We start from the raw sequence: 24160 nt of genomic DNA, 5'->3' as shown, positions 1-24160 counted from the left end.
GCCGAAACTTACAAGGAAGAAGAAGGTGCTTGGTGGTTCTCATCTCGGAAGATCGTTGCCCACACAACGTCCGAGGTTAGAAGAGGAATACGGTAGAAGATCAAGAGGTCTTTCTAAAAGGTATAACTAGTATTTTTTGTTTCCGCATCATACTAGTTATTTTTGGAAATAATACTAAATACAAGAGGCATACGATTCTAGAGTTTCGAATTTGTTTTCGATATAGTGTTCTTTTGTTTTTCTTTCCCTTGTGATTTGATTGTTCTTTTCGGTTAACCTAAAGTTATTTTAGGAAATTAAATATTATCTTTCCATAAAAGGTTTTGTCTAGTCGGTGGTGGTTGCTCCCATATCCAAGAAGGCCACGTGCCTCGCCACGTCAGTACTGGGAACCGATTATGGAAATTAATATTTAATGGAATTAATAACTTAAGGTGATTTGGGTCGAACGTGTTAAGTTCCGCAGGAGACCCAAGTCAAAACCTAAAAGAACGAATAGATTAAGTTTTGGATCAAACGTGTTAAGTTCCGCAGGCGATCCAAAATTTAATTTAAAAGAACACATGGTAGCTAGGAAAAGGTTCAGACCTTTGTACAAAATTTTTGTACAGTGGAACCTCTAGGTTTTCCGAGTAGCAACCAACAAAACATAGACAAATATATTAAATTTATTTATTAGAATACAATTATAAATTTTAATAATAATATTATATATTTTTTAAAATATATAATTTAGTTTTTAATGAATATTTAAATTTATAATTGATATTTATTAAACTCATTTAGACTCGATAAAAGTTCGAATAAGCTCATGAGCCATGAATATATTCGTTAAATAAAGCTCGAGCTTGGCTCGATTATAAACGAGCCATACTTAAACATCCCAGAATTCAGCTCGGTTCGGCTCGATTACACCTCCGGATAAGAAACATCTTAACATGTGGCAAAAAGGCGATTCGCTCGCCCCAGCGCTATCGCCAGCCCGTCCCTAGGTCAACACGGAGGAGGTAAATCATGGGTGGCTACTAGCCATTAGTGCAAATGACCAAGACATGGGGGAGGTTATGCTCGATCACGCCGAGTTTTGATCTCAATACCTCATGTGGCAACACCCTATGCCTTAACCATCGCACCGCCCCGAGGGGACTCAAGAAACATCTTAACATGTGGTAAAAAAGGCGATTCGCTCGCTCCTAGCGCCCCCGCCAACCCGTTCCTAGGCCAACACGGAGGAGGTAAATCACGGGTGACTACTAGCTATTAGTGCAAATGATCAAGGCATGAGGGAGGTTATGCTCGGTCACGCCGAGTTTCAACCCCAAGACCTCATATGGTAACACCCCATGTCTTAACCATCGCACCGCCCTGAGGGGACCAAGAAACATCTTAACATGATCTTCAAGAACATGACATTTCACATGTGACTACTATGATTTCCCTCATCAAATCATAATACAACTTAACTTCAAATTTTTTATTAACATCAAAATACAATTAGATTATCTAATTTTCATCACCAATATAATGCTTATACTTTCTATTTTGGATGGATGACTCAGTTATATTTAATATATTTAAAATATATATATTTTTTCACTTTATATAATATTTAATAGTAAGAATTATTTGTTTTCGTACAAGATATTGATAAGTCTTAAAATAAGAAATAAGTATAAAAATAAAAAAAAACTTAATCAAACCAAGCTTTAATTGGTGAAGCGCCTTCGAAGGTTTCTTACCAATTCAATAAGCCGCACCTTCGAACAAACTGAGTATGGTTGATTCTAGATTCTTCTTCCGCCACCACGTGGCGTCCGGAAGGCACCGCAAACACGCTTCAAGATTCGTGAAGACGGCGGACTCGTGACAACTCGATCGGCTGAAATACCTGCCCCATTCGCAGGTCTTCTCCAAATCTATCTATTCCCAATTTCTTGACGCTTTCTTCCCTTCTCCTCCCCGCCGATGTCTTCCGCCGGTAGCCATGGAGGTGGTGCCGCCGCCGACTCTGAGTACCAGAACTACTACTGCCACCGGTGCCAGCGTACTGTCGCCCTTCCCACTGCTGCCTTCGAGATCGTCTGCCCCGTCTGCCACGATGGCTTCCTCGAAGAGGTAGAATCCCCTAACCCTAGTCCCAGCCCAAATACCTTCTCTTACGACTCCTCTGGAAATCCTGTTCTCCTCCAGCCCTTTGGCCCCTCGTTCTTCTTCTCCTCCTCTTCCTCTTCCCCCGCCCCCGCTAGCTTAGACCTCAGGAACCCTGCTGACCTTGCAGATCTCCTCGGCCCTGACCTTTTTGTCTCCCGCTCTGGACCTGGCGGCCCCACTAGTGCTACTAGCGCGGTTCCCTTCAATCCGATGATCTTCCTTCAGGATTACCTCCAGCAATTAATGTCCGGAGGTGCCAATATCCAAGTCGTAGTTGAGGGCGGACCTGGCGGCGGTATTGGGAACCTAGGGGATTACTTTATTGGCCCTGGCCTTGAGCAGCTTATACAACAGCTCACTGAGAATGATCCCAATCGTTATGGCACCCCACCTGCTGCCAAGTCTGTTGTTGCAAACCTTCCAGACATCAAAATTAGCCTAGAATTGCTTGCCTCTGATGAAGCTCAGTGCTCTGTCTGTATGGATACTTTCGAAATGGGAAACGAGGCCAAGCAGATGCCATGCAAGCATATCTTTCACAAAAACTGCATCTTGCCATGGCTAGAGTTGCATAATTCATGCCCAGTCTGTCGCTATGAGCTTCCCACTGATGATCTTGACTATGAGCAACGCAGGGGGACACCAGCAGTCCCTTCACCACGGACAACTGCTGGAACAAGGGATTCTAGTGGTGTTGGGGCAGCAGCTGGAGCCTTCACTGAAGGGGATTCTGGTAGCCCTAGAATGATTGAGAGAAGGTTTAGGATTTCACTACCATGGCCATTTAGAATGTTCGAGGCGCAAGCAGAAGGTAGCAATGCTGGTAGTGGAGGAAATGACGGGAACAACAGCACCAATCCACATCCTGATCGGCAAGAAGATGGACGCTAAATATCCATCAGAAGATTTGATTTGAGAAGGTAAGGTATAAAGGTACATCTTCTACGAATTGTTTTTTCTTTCTTGTTTCTCTTCAGTTTCTATGTCGTATTTGGTTTTGGATATGTGGTAGTTGATTTTTTTAATGATGTTGAGGTTAGCTGGCAATTTGGCAGTTAATTATATCAAACAGGCTTTGTCAGGGACATAGTTCTAAAGCTCGAAGCAATCTGTTAGCTTGCACTTTAGGATGGAACTATGCATGATAACTCTCTCTCTCTCTCTCTCTCTCTCTCTCTCTCTCTCTCTCTCTCTTTTAAATTCAAGTCAATAAGTTCATTCACACATGGGTATGTTGGTGCTTTTAGCATATTAGTTGGGCTAATGCTGATAATGGTATGTTTGTCCACTGTATGGTTCTTTATGTAACTGCTGTTTTGAAATGAGGAGCCACAAGACTAAAATGTCTAATTTGTTTGTTAAGATGTTCCAGATATTAAGTGGATGAGTACCTTCTTTGGGGAAGAAAATTGTTTGTGTCAAGTACAAAAATGAGATTAGACATTTCCAAGCACACATTATAAAATGGGTTGAAAATAATAATTTTTTTTACTTTTAAATTTGTACCAATGTTTGACATTTTTCTTTTAGATTATTGAACTTGAAAATTTTACTAAGTTATGGTTGTCTTAAGTATTTGATGTTGTTACATGAATCTTATCTTTCTATTGAGCTACATGCAATTTATATCACATAATTTAAAAGTCAACCAAGTGACTTTTTGTTACATTCACTATTCCTTAATCTTACTTTACGCATTGCAACCTTTACTCTAAGGCTCTGTTTGGTTTGTGGGATAAGGATTAATGGTGTAGGTGGGATAGGGATTAATGGTGTGATAAATAATCATTGGTTCTCCCAAGGGATTATTTATCACACCATTAATCCCTATACTATTAATCATATTCCACCTACCAAACACTCTCTATCACACCAATAATCCCTAACACCATTAATCCTATCCCACAAATCAAACGGAGCCTAATAGATTTAACTCTTCTAGCTATAAAAAATATCTTATCAACTTTGAACTTGCATCAACTAGCATGCTCATTCTTTGGCTCTACATCTATTTGTATCTATTTTTTTCTATTTTTTTTTTTTTAATTTTATACTTTCTTGTATCCCTTCACACTCATCTTAGCATGTTCATTCTTTACTAAATTACTTTTCTACATATGTTGCGCCCAACATGGCATCATCCTGATCAACAAAGCATGGTAGATTTTCTTTCTAAAGTTCTCTATAATTGTATGTTCGGATTTAATCTCTTTAATTTAGCAAAATATTATCTACACTCTACAAATAGCATAATCTTAGAAATTTATCTTGAATATGGTTAGTAAGTTCATTAATATTAACAGAAAAAGATAGGGACTGTTAATACCTATGTAAAGCAAAAGTTACGTGAAAATGATTTGTCACACTCATAGCAACTCTATGATACCTTTTCTCACATCAACATAATTACTAGATATTCCTTTCCTCGCTAAAACCACAATACTAAATGCTTAGGGGTTTTATTATAGACATTTCAAAGTTAATGAAAATTATATGCAAATCCTTGTTTTTATTAATATTTTCCATTAGCTGTATCTAGTAAATAATAAATGGTTTCTATGGTTGATCTTTTCAAAATTGGTTTAAGAAATGTTTAATTTTCCTTTCAATAATCTTTCCCAAAGTTTCATGGTTTGATGGAATGTTATAATCTGAACAACATTGTACACAGTTACTAAATAACTTTTCCTCCATTCATCTGACATTTTCTTAATTATCAAATTTGAATGAGTAATCTAATTAGCCTACTTGTACCTTGATCTCCTAAAGCTAAACTTCAATAGGGATATGATCCATGCCCTCGTTGCTACCTGTACTTTAAAGCTGCTTTAATCTTAATCTGATAATATGAAAAAATTATGATCCTTGCACTTACCATATTTTTCAACATCTAAACCAAATTTCTATAAAGTTCTCATTAAATATTTTATAAAATGAAAATTTCATCTTTCCTTAATTGCATTATCATTAACAAGAATCTTTTACCTTTTCATCTTTTACACATTTAACACCACCTGAGCCTCTGAGGCTCTATATTTCTTTCTATGTTTACAGCCCTATAAATATCTCTTCTTATTCTTAGGTCTTAAGGCTACTGTAGAACTTATTGTATCTTTTAAAAAGTGTTATACTTGTAACTTTTTTATTGCTTTAATTTTATCTACTTCATACATATTCAATTTCTGCTATTTTTCTAATCTTTAAAAATGTTTGTTTAAACTAATAGCCTTTTGTGTTCCCTGCTCCACTACCAATTTGTTTTTACATGTTACACCTTCACCTTTAGATTCTCCAAGAATTTATCTTGCTTTATTATTATAATTTTTTGCCTTCAATGTTCTCATAAAATCAACATCATCAAACGTTTCATTCCAGATATTTTTCTTCATTTTATCTTTGAAAAAATGAATATTATTGTTTCCTAAAATTTTACTATCTTCTAGGTTTAGAACATAAACAAAATTTTCTCTTCTTGCATTTTTCATGACCTATATCCAACACTTAGTCAAGGTTGATTAGTTAAGCATCCCACATGTATTGTTTTACACATCTGGCAATTTTTTTTCTTCATACAAGACCTTACCATACTTGAAACTCTTTTTTCTTTTTTCCGATTGAAGGATTGCATCTAATTAGGGTTGGTGGCTAAAAAACTAGCACATACTTGGTCCAAAATGAAACTGTTAGGACCAAAAGTAGCTAGGGGGGGGGGGGGTGAATAGCTCGTCGCGTTCGCTCGGTGCTCGGCGTTGCTTGTTCCTTCAAAGATGTGCAGCGGAAAATACAGAAACAAATACAACAACGCTAACACGGTTGGTTTACTTGGTATCCACCTCACAAGAGGTGACTAGTCCGAGGATCCACACCACGCACGCACCCTCCACTATGAAAACACTCCTTTTCGGTAACTACCGAGGGCGGAGAAGCCCTACAAGACTCTCAGTACAAGAAGAAAGGAAAGGGAAACAAAATACAAGCGCAAAGCTTACGATATGCATGAAAACCCTAACCCTAGCTTCTCTTCTTGCCTTTAATCCGCCTCTTGACTTGAAAGCTTCCAGATCCTTCAAGCTGGCGATCGATCTTTGAGGCGTGGAGGAGGCGTGTCTGGAGTGAATCGAGATGATGCGCGCCATCGAACGCTGCGGCTATAAGCAGCGCCGCGGTCGGATCCGATCGATTGAATGTTCCCGATCGATCGGGAGGCTTTGGATCGATCCACGGATCGATCCAGCGCCTATCGAAGCGCTGGATCGATCCACGGATCGATCCGGCGCTATCGCGCCGACTGCCTCCCAATCGATCCAGCGATCGATTGGGACCTCGATCGATCCACGGATCGATCCGAAGCTCTGATTGGGGCGGTGCGGATCGATCCACGATCGATCCGAGCTGGATCGATCCATCGATCGATCCAGAAGATTTTGTCCAAAACCAAGTCCCAACCTCCCAAACCAACATCCGGTCAACCTTGACTGTTGGTATGTCATGCCTAGCATCTAGTCACTCCCTCGACTGCTAGGACTCCCTTACCAAGTGTCCGGTCAATCCCTTTGACCCACTTGGACTTTTCTCTGTGCCAAGTATCCGGTCAATCCCTTTGACCTACTTGGACTTTTCTTTCATGCCAAGTATCCAGTCAATCCTTTGACCTACTTGGACTTCCCAGCACCAGATGTCCGATCATCCTTGATCCATCTGGATTTTCCCTTGCCTGGCTTCACTCACCAGGACTTTCACCTAGCTTCACTCACTAGGGTTTTCCATCTGCCTAGCTTCACTCACTAGGACTTTCACCTAGCTTCACTCACCAGGATTTCCATCTGCCTAGCTTCACTCACCAGGACTTTTCTTCTGCCTGGCTTCACTCACCAGGACTTTTCTTCTGCCTGGCTTCACTCACCAGGACTTTCATACTGCCTAGCTTCACTCACTAGGTCTTTCATTTTGCCTAACATCCCAGTTAGGACTTCCCAGTCAAGTATCCGGTCAACCTTGACCTACTTGACTCTTCTTCAATCAATATCTTATTGTCAAACATCTAAACCCAAACCAAGACTCAGCTTGGTTACCCAGGTCAACCTTGACCTGAGGGATATTGCACCAACAGAAACAAATTTGAAAAACTCAATTTTCTAAGTCCAATTTTGGTTTTGGGTTCCAAGTATTTTGAGTCTAGTCTGGTTTAACATTTCTTATATAAGGTTTTTTTTTTTTTTTTAAATGGAACCTAGATTAGTTTCTGGTAAATGATATAAAAAGAGACAGAATAGCATGAACTCTGAAATGAGATGTTGGAAGTAACAAGTAGAAATTTAATCTCATCTTCAAGCGTGCACATAATGTCAGCAAACAAATGCAGGATGAAAATATATGGTAAAACAAAGAGATTATTGTGTGTGGATTTGAGATAAAGAATATGAGAGCAGAAGACCTGATACATAACGCTGATACTAAATATTTTAGATTGCTGTTATGATCTTTTCAATACCATTGCCCCCCTTTTCTATAGGAATCTCTGGTATCGTTTTTGAGTGGGAAGTGAAGCTCAAATGGGGTTGGATCTACTATATTTGGACTAACAGTGGAGCAGATATACTGAATAAGAGAGAAATTTGCTCGTCTTGGGGAAGAAGGTACAACTAGAAGGGAAAGGATCATAGTGGTGGATGTCAATAATTCATCCAGTCAACAATTAATGGAAATTTCTTCTCTGATGTAGGATCTCAGCATTATGACAAGGTTGAATGCATCAATAGCAAGAGCTCCATTGGAGAAGGTGATAATGATGATGGCCGAGAGGCAGAGTGAGGAGGCTTAGTTGGAGCTTGTGTGGTGTAGACAAAGACAAATCTTTGCCTTTGGTTGGTGACTCATAATGGGGGACACTAAGAGTCTTAATCCAGTGATGCCTTCTTCAATGAAGCTGATGGTCCAAATGACGCAGTCAACTCAGTTAGACAGAGAGGAGGGAGCTGTAGGATCCAAAGGGGTTTTGAGGAGTCTGTCAATCAGGTTGAGGTGAAGGAGAAGTTTTGATGAGGGGAAATCTCTCTTTTTAGGTGAAGGCAATAGCAATACCTTGTAGAGCCATAGTGGGGATGATCTCATGAGGAATTGCTTCTAGCATGGAGTGAGCAGAAGTGTGGAAAAGAATTTTCTGCAAAGGGCGAGGATTTGTTTAGAATTGGGATGCAGAGGAAGGTGTAGGTGTGGATCAAAAGCTTCACCATTGCATCAATCATGCAGACGAATTCTCCCTCTTGAAAAGAAGAAATCCCTACTTTAGATTTGTCTATTGAGAGATAAAAATATGTTATTCAATTGAGAAGATATATACTGATATAATAAAGAACTCCAATAACTAATATCCGATTTGAAGACTTTGTAGCTTGCAAACATTACATCTAACAGGAAGACCCTATGCTGATAGTGTTACCAAAGATGTAGTAGCCTGACTATGATACGTGTCAGGTTTCCTGACTATGATTAATAGGTGTACTAAATGAATAAACTGGAGTTTACTTAATTTTAATGAAACCTGAGATACATATTATTATATTAGCTCCAAATTTCAACTGTTGTTTTTGTTTATATATATCTTACTTATTTAGCCTTCTCATTCATAGTAAATTGTCAGATAGTTTGCTTCCTTTAGGCCCTAGAACTGTCATACATAACTTGAACACAACTGATCCATATTTTGTGTGAAGTGTTGAATTAAACTAATGACTGGGATCTTTAATGGGCATGTTAGAGTTAGTTCTATCCAACATCGAGTTTGCTGCCTCCTGTTAATCTTGGGGCCTGGTCAGAATAAGACCAACTTTTGCTAATCTAAGATGATCCAATCTCCCACTTCCTCTTCATTGTATCCCACTATCCTTATGGCACCTTGTCTTACTGCTCCTTCCTATGCCTTCTCCTGCATCTTTCTCTTCTTCTTTTTCCTTCTGTTCTTTCTGCTCTGATCTATATTCCTTTGATGCAAGTTGAGAGAAAAGGAGAACATAGCTCTTTTTGGGCTATTGTTATGATCATCCAATGGTATCAACTTCTTTCCCTTGGATCAAGCTCTACAAACTCACCTAAATGCATAGAGAAATGCCTAAGGTGGGTCTTGGACTCCAGTACATCTAATGTACTAGAATTGGGCCACTTCTCCACATTGGATCTGATTGAAGACTGTTCCCGTGGCTGGAGGCATTGCTGTGACTTTAATTTGTGGTTCTACTTCCATTGATATCATCCTTTCCTCCATTCTTTGTCGTGTATGATATTTTTCTCTTTATTGTGCTCTATGCAAATCTATATCATTAGTAATATGCAAATCTACATCATTAGTAATATTCAACCTGATTAACTCATTTTTTTATTACATTGATTGACAATGTTTTCTTTGATCTTCCTTTACTCTTACACCTTTTATTTTATTAGATTCAACACTTTTATGGCTGCCTTTGAATATGTGCATGCTATCTCATTTTATTATCGCTTATTTTATTGTTTATTAGAGCTACAACCATTGCCCCCGGGCAATGGTACAGTGGCAGGACACTTTCTCAGTTTCTTGGCATCTAAGGATCGAGTCCAAGTTTTGGCGAATTAATTGATAAATTTCCTTGAATGAGCGATTGACCTAAGAAGGCTGGGCTGATGGGCCGTTCACTACGAGTGCTTTCGGATTTATCCTAGTGGCCGGTGGGAAACTTCTGTGGAGCGAGATTGGTCACTCTCAGCATTAGTTGGCGTAAGTTGGATAACGGATTCCAACTAAAAAAAAATTAAAGCTACAACCATTGGTCTCGGACATTAATGAGTATGTTGACCTATCTTGTAAGTAATGCTTCCAAAAAATAGACTTGAATGACTTTTGGGTTCATTGGCTTTAGGAACTCTGACAAGTTTGCTGGGGTTACCTACCTTTTCTGTACGCTGCATAGCAGAGCAGTATTTGTGTTGTTTCAAGGGTTGCCACATACAGCTCTTTCAATAGCGTGTGAATGTGCTTTGAATTTTTTTTTTTTTATTAATTAGCTTCTTTTCTTCTGTTTGTTTGAATTTTTTGCATCCCTTCCTTTAGAGTCCAAATTAAACTTTCACACACTTTCATATTTAGGTTTGTAGTGCCAAAACTGTTGATTCTTTTCAACAAAGTTGTTTCGTATGACGCCCTCCTTTTCCTCCCTCTTGAGCTAGCCTACAAATTTTGCGCAGCTTCCCCATCCAGGGGAAATATATTTGAGGATAACATGCTTTTGAAGACAAAAAACAAAAAAAAAAATATGGGTGGAAAAGTGTTTGCTTAATTTAATTGTACCTCCATTTCCAAAAAAGTTAGTATGTAAATGCGTGAGTTCATTTATCAGTGGAGAGATAAGCTACTTGATCCCAAATAGCTATGTATAGATTAATGTTGTCAGTAAAGCTGGATGTGATCAAGGTATATAAATCAAAGTTGGCGGTTCTTATCATATGAAATAAACTCACCTGACCTACCACAAGCATGGAGATGATGATTTAGTTTCGTTTAATTATTTGTATTGTCATGTAATTAACCTTATGCTTTGAGAGAATTATGGACTAATAATTTCTTTTTGAGCGAATTCCCACGTTCTTACGTGATTTCTTTTCCCTTATTTTTGTAGGATGAACCCTGATGCTTTGTTGTCCAAGCAACAGTTCAAGATTCGCAGCTATGGCAACATGAGTCTTCTGGTTACAGTTACATAAGCAATTTTTAACTTTGTTCGGATTTATTCATATTTTTGCATTCTGTTTTATGATTATCTAAAGTCTAAACTGGTGGGGATTAATTTGTATACTTCTGAATGGGGCCAAAAAATAGAACAGCCTGTGTTATTTTTGGCTTATATATGTTACATTTAGCAGATTTAATTTTTCTTGTTTTAATTTTCATATATTGTCTTACGCCTACAATACATTCTTCAAATTACCCATGGTTTATATGTTTGTGCCTAGGTTAGCCAGATTGGATTTGTAATGTGCTCTTCTTTTTTGCTTTTACTATAGTCTTTATCTCAAACCTCTTTGAAGAAATTCTTCGTTCCTTCTCTCTCAAGTTTCATCTTTTTATCTTGTAAATGATGTCAGAAATGTTCGTCAATGCTTTTCATGTTGCTTTGTTAAAAGATGGACAAAGTTTAAGAAGGTTATCATTCCCTTTTTTATTTTCATGTTGTTTTTTTTCTTCCTATTCTTTTGTACATTATGTTATGATTTTAGAGATTGATATGTTATTATTATTATTATTTGGCTGGAGTTATAATTTTCATTGAAAATTTTCTACAACCGTTTAAATTTAAAGAACGGGATGAATGTTTAATAATTTTTTTTAACATCTAAACAAATTGAAAAACAAATCATTCTGATTTAATTTGGCCTGAATAATGTAGGGTCATTAAATACAATTTTTATTTAATAAAACTGTGATATCATTTACATTATTCTTATGATTGATTTCATCTGTGATTTTTATACAAGGTTTATAATCCCTTAATCTTCCTATAAATATGTTTCTACAAAATCTTAACCATGGACTAATCATTGCTATTATAATGCGACTCATATGACAGTATACTGCTCTAAATTTGTCATGACTACGATCTATTATGTACATTTGGATTAAATAATTTAATTATTAGTGATTAATCTTAATTACTCCGTTGGATTCGAAATTGCAAAACAATAAATGAAAACAAAAAAAATAAAAAAACAAGGTAGATGAATATGAAAATTTTAGACTTTAGAAGGATAAAATCGTAAAAGCAAGGATTTTTTCTTTTCTCCCTTTTTTTCTTTTACTTTTTTTTTATTATTTAAAAAAGGAGCCCATTCCCAGCTCGACTTTGACCTATTTGCTTCCGATCTATTTCATCCCATTTCCCTTGGATGGAGCTCGACGAAACCCTATTTCGTTACCTTGATCTCTGAGCTCCATGACGGTGTAGCCATCTTCCGCAGATCGGTTGCCTTCCATGAAGGTGGTTTCTTAGATTTGCGTGCTTGCGATGGCATTGTCTCCTGCGGTGCTCGGCTTACCGGTCCAATGGCGGAGCTGTCTACACCCTGCTGAGAGAAGGAGGGTCTTGGCTATTTTCGGCGCCTCCTATCTTGGGGAAAGAAGGCTCCACCGGGACTCAACTCCAGAGACCAAGTCGCTTCCCAGCCGGATGGAGGTCGCTGGACAGGGGAAGATGAAGATTCTTGAGACGCCGAACGTAGGCAATGGGAAAGTCCGAGATGGGGTAGACATTCCTGTGACTTGCTTTCAGGTGAGACATCAACATAATTTTTGTTATCGTGTTCATTACTCCTTATGATCTCTTCGTTTGGTTTAGTTCATTGATCTTATTCGTTTGTTTTGGTTCATCACTTGTCACCACTATGCATTTTATATAACTTAATTTGGGTGGGTCTTGTATTTGGCATGCCAGGATCCTTGAGGACACAGAGACTTACTTGTTTCCATACTAAGAGTGAATGCCGCTTGTTTTGCCACAATGTTATTCTTGGAAGGAGTAAGTAGTAGTAGATTTCCTGGAAAATCTGGAAGATAGACAGACATCGTGCAGTTGCAAGAGCTTAAAGTATTCTATGTCTGTGGTAGCCTAATGCTACAATTTTCAATATTGATACCGTCATAGTTTGTGTTTATTTCCTAGTTTTTTTGCCTATTTGGTTAGTGGTAGTAGAACTTTTTGGTTCATGACTTCAACTGAAGAGTGATTTCACTAAAGCATATTTTTTACGAATAGCCAACCTCAAGCAGGATCAGCTGAGATGGCTCTGAATAAGTTGATTCCAAAATGATTTTCTCCTGAGAAGTTGGTTGTGATCTTTTATTGGCTCAAGATCGTCCGAAACCCATGAAAATGAACATGGGGTATATGAAGTTGTGCTTTGATTGACAACAAATATATATGTATATAAGGTCTATTGAAAAAGTTGGTTGATATGAATTGTTTGTTTGAGAGAGATATAGAAAATGTGACAGAGATGAGGGATTTAGAAAAAGAAGTATATCTTTTGATTAGCACTTAATTATCTTTGTACAGTAGGATCTATAGTTTGCCTGCTTCAAAGAAGCACCAACTTAGACGTAATGTGTCTGTTGCTGAGATGTGTGGGGTTGAGAAAGAGCATCTGTAAGTTTATGAGAGTGATTTCTAAATTCTTTTATTTTACATCTTTTCCCTTGTTTTTTTTACAATTAAATGTTTTACTGGTGAGTTCTGATATTGCCTGTTTGAGCCAATCAGTTCAACCAACAACATACAAGTTATGATGCATGTAAATCCATCATTTGTGTTTCCAATAATTATTCCAATAATTGTTGACAAAGGCTCGTCATCTTGCCTTGTCTTCTATGGTACACCATGTATGGAGGGCTAGAAATAAAAGTTTCTTTGGTGAGGGTCAGTTAGATTGTGAGAAGATTTTCAGCCGTATGCAAATTCATGTATACTGGTCCTTGGGAGTATATGCTGATTTGACTCTTTGTCATAAGTCACTCCAAACGGCCAATTCTTATACTCTTGGTCCGAGCTATAAAATTTTTAGTTATAAAAAAAACAATTATTCCAATAATTGTATATCCATTTTGACCAATGGGTGAATGTGCAAGCATAAGTTTCATTCTTGTTTGAGTAATAGCTCCAATATCATGCAAAGACTAGTAGAGAGTTTGTGTGGCTGGAACTAAAATAGCTACTATCAGAGTAACAAAAAGAAAAGCAACAATTTATTTCCTGATTTAGCCTATTGATTCAACCAATATGCAATAATTGATTATTTTGATTTTGTTTATGCACTCTATGGGCTTGGGTATAGTTCTAATAAATATCATCACAAATTTGCAGCTTCTAGGTGTTACGGTGAAAGCTGAAAAGGATGAGATTGTTAAAGCAGTAATGGAGTTGAAGAGTTCAGCAATTGAGGACGGCTATACAACTGACATAGTTGTTTCTCGACAGGTCTATAATGGTGTTTTTGAATAGTTTGAGCAATATAGAAGCTTGAATGAGAACATTGTAGTAGTATGAAAGTTCAATGTATATGTGTAGGAGCTCTTGATGGATATTAGGGATAAACTTCTATTTGAACCTGAATATGCTGGAGATGTCAAAGAAAAAGTTCCTCCAAAATCTTTTCTTCGAATTCCTTGGTGTTGGTTGCCTGGGGCTCTATGCCTTTTACAAGAGGTAAGCAAGACTTCTTCCATCTGATAAATAAGGGCGTTGGAAGTTTGGTTTTTAGTAACCATTAACTATATGCAGTTGTGGATCATTTTTTAAATTGACATGCAAATACTCTTGAAGTATTAATTGCTTTATGAAATCTATCATCAGTTAGTTTAATCATGTTCTATATGAACTTGGTGAAGTAATGCTTTGGTGTAGCACTAGAAAGATATTTCGATTTTAGTTATTTTGTTACCACTAAATGAACCATTTGGAACATCTTTAGCTCGACAGACATTGTTAACACCCAAATAGTCTTGTAGGGAGTTTCATGGGTATCGTGTTGCAAGAAGAATGGAAGATGTCTTGCTTCTGTTTCATTGTAGGCTTCACAACTGAGATTGTTTGAACTTACTCCTTCACAAAAGTCCCTTTGTCACCTGTTTTGGTTAAAATAATCTTCAATAATGTGATATCCTAGGCAATGCCTATGCCATTTATATGTTTACATACCATAAGAGACTTATAAAAACTTTGAAATAAAATGGACATCATATGTTAATAATTTCTCATTATAATTATAGCATGTGATAACCAATAAGATAAGTGACTTTGATGCACTTTGATTTGTTCTATTTGGTAGATTCAGAATATTGGAAAACATGACTAATTTTTCATCTTTAAAGTATCATTTTGTAATTGAGTTTAGATCTATCGTAGCATGGTACAACTATTGTATCATGTCGTGCCAACATTCGACATGCTTTAAATCCTTAAGCTTGTGCTTTAGATCAACTAATGAGTTTTAATTGTAATCCTCTTGCATTTAGCTTACTTCCAAATATAAGCCTATGATAATTAAAAGTCAAATTAAAATTATTATTTACTAGTGGTGAAATATGTATCATGCATCAAATGAGAATATTGGTTCTTGGAGCTTCATTTCCTAGTTTGATCAATAAGATCTAGATTAAATAATGCTCCTAGAACTTCTGGTAGTAGAACTACTTTCACCAATTGTCCATAAATATATATTTGTTAACTATCTGGAGTTGGATTTAGATTGTGACAAGTAGAATTGGAAAGGACATTGGTGGAGTTTAATTTAAATTTTGACCTCATGGTTGTGAGGATTGAGATACTACCCATGAACATTAAGAGGTTCATAGGTTTGGATTATAGCATTAGAGTGTGAGAATGTAAGATTCTATAATTTTAATAAAATATTTTAGGATTATATATGATATATTCATCATATGTATTAATTAATATGTAGTATTAATCTGAACATTTAAAATATTATTCAGATTGTAAATATATGAAAAATACAATATAATTCTTAATGCTCCATTTTTTTATTGCAAGTAGTAACTTCATAAGATGAGTGATAGTGATAAGAAGGATGATAATGTCAATAATTAAAATCTACTTGAAAGGTAAAAGAATCTTGTATAATTGAAAAATTCATTTCAAATTCTATAAAAAAAAATGGCAGCCCGGTGCACGAAGCTCCTGTCATGCGGGGTCCTGGGGAAGGATCCATTGTACGCAGCTTTACCTTGTTTTTTGCAAGAGGTTGTTTCCAGGATTCGAATCCGTGAGCTTTTGGTCACATGACAATAATTTTACTGTTGCGCCAAGGCTCCCCTTCACATTTCAAATTCTATGACATGAAAAATTATTTGCTATAACAAATATCAAATTTTGAAATGCATACTGAATGTATATACATCTCTCCGGTCAGGGTATTTGGGATTGAGATTTTACTTAGGAATGATAAGCATGAGATTGGACCATATGTTCATAAGATCCTAAACTAATTCAGCTCTTATGATCTAGATCATTTAGGTTAGTTTGGACTGTAAAATCCTGTCTCTAACGCAATCTTGACTACTTTGTGTGGCTTCACTGCGCTTTGAGATTGGACCTATTAAGGTTGCTTATAGATAGCAAATTCAGAGAAAATTTAGACATATGTAGAACATTGATAAAGATAAAGTGGGATTGATAGTGCGAGTGATTTAAGCAATGCCTTCTGCAGATATGTGTAGAGTGATATTGGTTGGACAAGATTTTGGTACAAGGCTAGAGGAAAGGGAAGTATTACCAAACATGCCCAGAGGTTCTTGAATATAGATCTCAAGTTTTTGCCCCATATACATGCCTCTGAACAAAAGGGCTTACTCCTAACCAGTAGACCGATGGTGTGTCTAATACTGGAGGGCTTACTAAGAAGGTCACCATTACATCATATTGCTAAGTTGTGAGATTTCCTTGTTGATGATTATAGGCCCTTAGGCTTCTGAAGGAGGAAGATGACCAAATCGGTTAAAGAATCAAGCTTGAGGTTGCTGGATCTACCCAGAAGCAAAAACAAAGATATCTAGAATCTTCACTGTGAGATATTATTCTTGGAGGAAGCTGAGATGATAAGAGAAAGCTAACAGAAGATGAATTGAAGAATCTGCAATTTGCTGAATTTTGTGCCTGTAGAGAGATGCAGAAGCAGGTGATATTAGTTCTCACAGAAGAAGAATTTTGTGGAAAAGAATTTGCGGCGGAAAAAGGAAAATTGGTGGAATCACTATGAGGGTGCAGTCGACAATTTGTATATGTAGAAGGACACTGATATTTTCTGCAGTGGAGGAGAAACTAGGACACTACCAAGAAACAATAGTGAGCAACAAGTCTGATTTCAAAACCCAATCAATCTCCTCTCTATCTACAGTGAAGGAAGGACTGAGTAAATGTCCTGCCAAACTGACGGTGGCATGATGCTAAGAAGTAGCTGCAACAAAGAGGAACTGTGATGAAGATGATGCATATATTTGTTATGCAGAAATTTGTAAAGATTTGCTACGAGATGAAGCTGATGAACTGAATGTGGTGTGTACAATAGCATGCATTGTGAAGATGAGAGGGGATTATCTAGGTGTGTCAAGGTTCATTGTGCAATGCAGACAACTGGTGTAAAAGACAACACAATCATGCACAGGAGATCCTCGGAATGGGAGTTGATTCCATGTCATTTGGAATTTTTCTCTAGTGCTGTACATATATATGTTATCTTTTGATCGATTTACATAGACCCTTTAACTATTTACCAAAAAGCCATAATAGATGCAAAAGTAAACCAAGTTCAATGTCCAATCATCCAATCAAACACATCGGTTGATAACAATTCATAGAAATTGAGACAATCCCACTTCATGGAAATCCCATCAAAATTGACATACTCTGATGCTAGTGAGGTGTGACAATATGATTGACCTCACCGACTCGGTATGCTATGGGCATTCAAACTGTTCTTCCCAATTGGTATAGTTGGCATCTCCAACTTCTATCCGCAGCTGCATAAATATGCACTGTTATCAATTAAGCACTTACCAACTTTTTCATTATGTCAAAACAGGAGATGAAATTCTACTGTAATCTTGCCTACTTTGCATTGTTTTCTTTTGAGAAATGTGACAGGTGATTCGAAATCTGATGCAGGTAGGAGAAGAAAAGCTGGTTTTGGAAATTGGCCAAGCAGCTTTGAAACTTCCTAATGCAAAGGCATACAACCATGATTTGATTTTCTCGATGGCTTTAGCTGAAGTAATGCATTAGCCAATATATAAATTCAATTATTTTGTACGATTGTTTTATTGTGTTTGATTGTTTTTCCCTCTTTGACAGTGTTCAATTGCCAAGGTTTGTTTTGAAAAAACAAAGATTTCTGAAGGTTTTGAAGCACTTGCACGTGCTCAGTATCTATTAAGGAGTAGCATCTCTTTGCATAAAATACCATTATTATCACAGGTAATTATCCTTCTTAATGATTTACTTGAGAGTTCTGCATGAAATGACTGTTTTTGATGGAGCATTCTCAGATTGAAGAATCCTTAGAGGACCTTGCGCCTGCTTGCACATTGGAGCTTTTGAGTTTGCCACATTCTCCTGAGAGTACTGAGCGTAGGCATGGAGCATTAGCTGCATTGCAAGAATTGGTTAGACAGGGTCTGGATGTTGAACCTTCCTGTAGAGTTCAAGATTGGCCATGTTTCTTAAGTCAGGCTATGAATAAGTTAATAGCACTTGAAATAGTAGATTTGCTTTCTTGGGATACTTTGGCTGTTATTCGCAAGAACAAAAAATCAATCGAGTCTCAGAGTCAAAAAGTAATAATTGATTTCGGATGTTTTTATTTGGCCATGATGGCTCATATTGCTCTTGGGTTCTCAACAAGAAATACTGAGATGGTATTATCCTTTAGCCGGTGACAATGGTTTGTTACTATTTTATGCCATTATTTAATCCAAATTTCATGCTTATATTAATGTAGATCACTAGAGCAAAAAACATATGCGAGTGTTTAATTGCATCAGAGGGAGCAACAGACTTGAAGTTTGAGGAAGCTTTTTGTTCGTTTCTTCTTGGCCAGGTATTTTATTCTGGGTTAAACCTCTGTCATTGTTCATTTACATATTTATTTATGAGTTGCTTTGTCTTCAGCATGGGAGGATGGAGGCTATTGAAAAGCTTAACCAACTTTTAGTTATTAGAAGTTCTACCACACAGAATTCGCTGTCGAGTATGAGCGTAATGGAGAAGAACAAGGACACGGGCTCTCTCAATCAAGCATTGGTATGTGTGTTTTAATCTGTTACATTCTATCTTTATTGAGCTAAAGATCACTGTCAAGCTGAATTTCTTGGCTACTTTGGTAATTAAAGTAGTTTTAGGTGTTCGAGTTATGTGCCAATTTCTACCTAAAAAATAGTAATACTTTCAGAATAATTTACATCTATGATAATTGCTAAAAGCAAGCATCTAAGTTGGTCCAATGACACATCTATCAAAAAGATTATTTGGTTAATGAGCTGTATACATGTATCTTTAATTTAATTGTTACTGATAAAAGGTTTAATTTTGTAGTCTTAATTGCATTGTTTGATTCTAGGATTTATTGCCCAAGTTTCAAATAACCTCTTGTAACTTCTTGGAATTATGAAAGTTTTAGTCTCTTAAATATTGTTGTACGAAAAGCGAAAAGCACAGTCAGATGATTGTTGCTGATTCTTGAATTTTCTGCATAATGTAAAACTGGACCTTTTCAGGTCAAGGTCATGTTAGCATTTTAAGCACTATAAATTTAGTTGAATTTTATGAGGGAAATGGTAGATGTGATTTGGGATCACTTCCATGAACTGTTGTGTATGAGCATATTAGTTGCTGATCAGAGAATTTTCATTAAGGTTGAAATTGTCTTATGCCAGACGAACTACTGAAATTTACCAGGAAAATTGGTTGAAGGACGAAGTTCTTTGTCTCTTTCCAGATACACGAGATTGCTCCCCTTCTTTGGTAAGTCTTTGGAGTGGACTGATGTAATATTGTGTAAGGTGTTTGCACAAATATCTAAGTTTTAAGTGTACAACATAGACCAACTTCTTTGGGAGGCCAAAGCGAATTCTTATCACCGGCAATCAGCAAATAGCTAAGAAAGCACTTGCTTCTACCATCCAATCTGTATCATCGTTTGATCTTTTACCTGAGCATGGAGCTTCTTGCGGACAAGCCTTGCATGTTAGTTCAACGAACCATCTGGGTGAAGCTGTCAAGCAACTTGCACCGGTTAACTTGCAGATGCAAAAGGCAGAAGGTGGCACAGCTGGTACTGCTTCCTTGCGATCTCAGCTGAAAAATCTTGAGTCTGATCGTAAAAGATTCTGGGAAAGTTGGTTTATGAAAGGAGATACAGCTGGAATGATTGCCTATATGACTCTTTTTGGATGTATATTACTGGGTTCGTTTAAGCTCTTTGCTTTGCAATTTACTCATTCTAGAATTCCACATACAACGAAATCATATCAACCTCGCATTGTTAGTGAAGCTGCTGATATTAAATATTGCAAACCTGGCTCTATAGACCTGGGTATAACTAGTCAAATGTGGAAGTTCTGGGTAATGTTGAGCGAAAACTTTCAGAATAAAATTAATTTTGGAAGTTTGCAACAGACATGGCCAAGTCAGGATGTTTCATCCCCTGTTTCAGCTTCTGTTGCAATAAATAAGCAGGAAATGCCAATCAAGGAAGCAGAAGCACTGGTAAAACAATGGCAATATATAAAGGCTGAGGCTTTAGGTCCTGAGCATCAAATTCAGTTGCTTCCCAGTATTCTTTCTGGAACCATGCTTATGAAGGTAAAATTTGAAGTACATGTTCTTTCCCCTTGTATCTTAACATCATTTATCTTATTTGGATACATGTTAGTGGCAAGATTTAGCCTCGTCGGCAAAAGTCAGATGCTGTTTTTGGAGGTTTGTCTTATTACAAACTTCTATTGTGCGTGCTGAGATCTTATCAGACGGAATTGATAGTGAGATTGCCGAGATTGAGGCTTTGCTTGAGGAAGCTGCTGAGCTTATTGATGGTACTGAGGCCAAAACGCCAAGTTATTACAGGTTCTTCCTCAAACTAGTATAACCTAAAATCTGTTATATTACTTTCCGATGGAATTAAAAATCTGAAATTAAAATCAACAATTAGATTTGTGTTAAATTTAAATGTATACTATGCCAATGATTTATGCACCTAAACTACTAGACCTTGCTTACTTAATGTGTTTGTGTTTAATTACCATATCTAAAATTTCATATTATCACTACTTAAAGGTCCTCTGGTGGTCAGAGCTATAGTACACTTACATATACATGTTTTTGTAATTTATTAATCTGCTATAGCCATCTCAACATTTTTATCTATGCTACATTAAGGCTCTGTAGTTAATATTTTTTATTAATGGCTTGATAATAGATTTTATCTCCTTTGATTTTCAATACTGCACATAGGATGTCTATTTTGGTTCCATTGGGTTCACATTAACCAACACAACTAGAACTCCGATGTGGGAAGGGGTTGACTAAACAAAAAACGTTGAAGAGAAAATAACCTAAGGAAAATATAAGTTTGATGGAATAAGAGATGAACTCCTCCTGTTGGTCTCACATGGTTAGGTGAGTCCTATTAGGTATTGTTAAATAGCATGGGCTCCATACTCTTAAATGCTTTGGTATTTTGAGTGAAGTTGGATTTCTCATGGAATCTTAATATCAAACCAAGTCATTTACCTTGTGCAATGTTTAAACTGAGGAGGCATGAGGTAATAAACAATAACTTGTTCAGGGATATGATTGAAGCCGCCCTCACATGCTCAAGTTCCAAGTAGGGCTGTAAATGAACCAAGCGATCGTGAACAAGCTTGGTGTTCGGCTTGGTAAGAGCTTGTTTATGTTCGTTCAATATACATAGGATTAATTAAACAAACAAGCTTGAACAGCTCGTTAAGCTAAACAAACAAGCTTGAACACATATGTGTTCAGCTTGTTAACGTTCGTGAACAATGTTCACGAACCATATTTATTAATAAAACTCTTTTCAATATCCTAAATAAATAATTAAATTAAACTAAATAAATAAATAAATTTAAATTATCAATCTTAATAACCAATCAAACAATTAAAAGTTTTAAACAATCAAACAAGTTTGAATTGAGAGCTTGATAACATCTAAACGAACCAAGCTCAAGTCAAGCTCAAACCAAGCTCAAGCCAAGCTCGAACCCAGCTCAAGCCAAGCTCGAACCAAGCTCAAGCCAAGCTTGAATTGAAAGCTTGATAACATCTAAATGAACCAAGCTCAAGCCAAGCTTCAAACAAGCTCAAGCTCAAAAAAAATAAACCAAGCCAAGCTTGAACACTCATTTCAAAAGCTTGGTTCATTTTAATCTCGGCTCGGCTCGGCTCGGTTATCTTATCAAACAAGCTTGAACACCCCAAAGCTCGGCTCGGCTCGGCTTGTTTACAGCCTTAGTTCCAAGGGATCCCCTATATAATTGAAACTCAATGTAGGTGTCCAAGTGTACTTAGGCTTTAGTTGATAGCTCTATGTAATTACCCATTATTTTTTTAATTATGTAATCCTCGCATAACAAAGTGTCATTACCAGAATGTCACAATTTTTATTTTAAACCTGTAGAGGCACATAGCAATTACACAAACCTTCTTAGTGCTTAATTTCAACTGACACGTCTTCATTGATAGGGGATAAGCTTCAAAATGCCTTCTAAGAATTAATTGCTTTTTAAAATGCCCCTGAGGCTTCATTATTGTCAAATGCTCCCAAGTTATTTTCATTTTGCTGGCTAAATGCTTTCTCTCAATAACAACTGATTGATTTGAGTGGTAGTTTAGAAAGGCAAAATCAGCAATTGGATCTCAGAGGGGAAATTTTGATAGCAAAATATAAATGTTTGGGGACATTTTGACATTAATGAAACCTTTTGAAAAATTAAACTTTGCGGTTGTTTTTGGATATTTTTTCTTGTTGATGTTTTGTGCTTGTTTTTGCAGTTTAATTTATTATCCCCTTTTATAAAATAATGCTCTCAGTTTTTTTTTTGGTCCATTCGTCTCTCTAATTTTCTTTTATTTTGCAAGTTACATTTTGCATGTATGCTAGATATGTGGAGTACTTGAGAGCTGATTCCTCTTTTCTACTAATACATGCCCAGCTCATACAAAGTTTTCTATATTTTAAGAAGACATGAAGATGGTTCATGGAAATTCTGTGAAGGTGGTGTCGAGAATCAAATATGACCCTGCTCAGATGCAGCTTTTTCTACCGCAATTTGTAGATGAGCCTATTTTAGCTCGAGATTAAACATCCATGCAGGTGGAAAAGTAATAAGGCACGGAATTTCGAAGATTAGTTGATTTTTTTTTTCTTTTTCACTATAATTGTGGATGTCATTGTTGCTGAACCAAGACAGAAGTTTCAATCGTGTGTATAAATGGAAACCTTATTTCTCAGTTGCTATTGAGTGGTATTCTCATGCTAATCTTGACTCTTGAAAACACGGCCCAACAGTTCATTCTGCTAAATTCATTTCTTAACTCTTCTTTGGACAATCTGCAAAGTAAGGCAATGGAAACAGACTTCAATTTTGCAAAAAGTGCATGTTTTGATTCGTTTGTATGCTTGGATGATTCTTAGCTTGGATTTGATTTTAGAAGAATTGTGAAAATCTTCAATTACTCATCCTTTTAACAGTACCTAGTTTGTATAAGATCCTGCTGCCTTCCCAACTTGCATATTGCTTTTGGTGATGCTGAGGTGAGCACAGTAGGCTTTCCTCATGCTGCAATGACTCGGAGCTTTACTGTCTCGGAGCCATTCATCTGTCTCTTTAAACCAGCAGGTAATCTCCTTCCTGTGAGTCTCAGTGCCTTAAGTCAGCTTATTCGTCACTTTTCGACTGGTAGCTCTAGCTTTCTTCCTTCTTTGTGGTCGTTGTGGTGTCTTTGCCTTTTTTTGCACAAAAGAGTGCAGGAATCTATGGATTCCTTTCTGGTACCGGATCGTGGTGGAGCCCAGGAGAGGTTTAATTTGGGTGGGTGCTGAGTGCATTGAAAGAGAGCTTTTGGAAGATCTGTGGCATAGTTCAGTCAAGGAAACGTGGGCATAGGCTACATTGGCTTCTGCTGCACAACAAGATGCATGGAAGGTGAGTCAGCAGCTGTGGCTCCATTGCTTGTGGCCACCCAACTCCACTTAAGCTCCTCCTCTTGTAAGTTGCTTTTGTCTTGGTGCTTTGCCTCCATTGCTGCAATTTGCCTCCTTTTTTTTTCCTCATGCTTTGTCACTGTCCATTCCTTTTTCTCCTACTGTACTAACTTTTTTTTTCTTTCTTCTTTCTTCTTTCTTTGCCCTTTAATTTGTTGTCCTCAGTGTTGTTCACTTTGCCCGTGTTGGTTGATGA

At 37.0% G+C, this 24160-nt stretch overlaps 2 protein-coding genes across 5 annotated transcripts; both read left to right on the top strand.

The window, feature by feature from the left end:
• The first annotated feature begins 1897 nt into the window (after window positions 1-1897).
• LOC122029984 (E3 ubiquitin-protein ligase RING1-like) lies at window positions 1898-11070 on the top strand. 3 transcript variants are annotated; one of them, XM_042589147.1, is made up of 2 exons: window positions 1898-3076; window positions 10800-11070. In XM_042589147.1, exon 1 carries the CDS (start codon window positions 1966-1968, stop codon window positions 3040-3042), a length of 1077 nt encoding a protein of 358 aa, XP_042445081.1. In that variant the 5' UTR covers window positions 1898-1965; the 3' UTR covers window positions 3043-3076; window positions 10800-11070. The 3 variants fall into 3 exon arrangements, with proteins under 3 accessions (XP_042445081.1, XP_042445072.1, XP_042445065.1); XM_042589138.1 differs by having other exon boundaries at window positions 1898-3084; XM_042589131.1 differs by having other exon boundaries at window positions 1901-3071.
• A 949-nt stretch (window positions 11071-12019) lies between these two features.
• On the top strand, window positions 12020-23239 carry LOC122029967 (plastid division protein CDP1, chloroplastic-like). 2 transcript variants are annotated; one of them, XM_042589114.1, is made up of 12 exons: window positions 12020-12446; window positions 14034-14147; window positions 14238-14375; window positions 17850-17954; window positions 18036-18158; window positions 18230-18598; window positions 18682-18780; window positions 18852-18983; window positions 19638-19703; window positions 19782-20543; window positions 20614-20804; window positions 22913-23239. In XM_042589114.1, exons 1-12 carry the CDS (start codon window positions 12183-12185, stop codon window positions 22995-22997), a joined length of 2448 nt encoding a protein of 815 aa, XP_042445048.1. In that variant the 5' UTR covers window positions 12020-12182; the 3' UTR covers window positions 22998-23239. The 2 variants fall into 2 exon arrangements, with proteins under 2 accessions (XP_042445048.1, XP_042445054.1); XM_042589120.1 differs by having other exon boundaries at window positions 22839-22973.
• Window positions 23240-24160: the final 921 nt, after the last annotated feature.

Source organism: Zingiber officinale, chromosome 1A (assembly GCF_018446385.1).
Source record: "Zingiber officinale cultivar Zhangliang chromosome 1A, Zo_v1.1, whole genome shotgun sequence".
Taxonomy (NCBI): Eukaryota; Viridiplantae; Streptophyta; class Magnoliopsida; order Zingiberales; family Zingiberaceae; genus Zingiber; species Zingiber officinale.
This window is presented reverse-complemented; position numbering and strand designations above follow the sequence as displayed.

What these genes read in the sequence shown, in the direction of transcription:
- LOC122029967 (XM_042589114.1), top strand. Translation starts at nt 12,183, where the DNA reads ATGGCATTGTCTCCTGCGGTGCTCGGCTTACCGGTCCAATGGCGGAGC. An exon ending in CAACAAGAAATACTGAGATG is followed by an intron (nt 18,599 to 18,681) that starts GTATTATCCTTT and finishes ATATTAATGTAG; the next exon opens with ATCACTAGAGCAAAAAACAT. An exon ending in GTTCGTTTCTTCTTGGCCAG is followed by an intron (nt 18,781 to 18,851) that starts GTATTTTATTCT and finishes CTTTGTCTTCAG; the next exon opens with CATGGGAGGATGGAGGCTAT.
- LOC122029984 (XM_042589147.1), top strand. Translation starts at nt 1,966, where the DNA reads ATGTCTTCCGCCGGTAGCCATGGAGGTGGTGCCGCCGCCGACTCTGAG.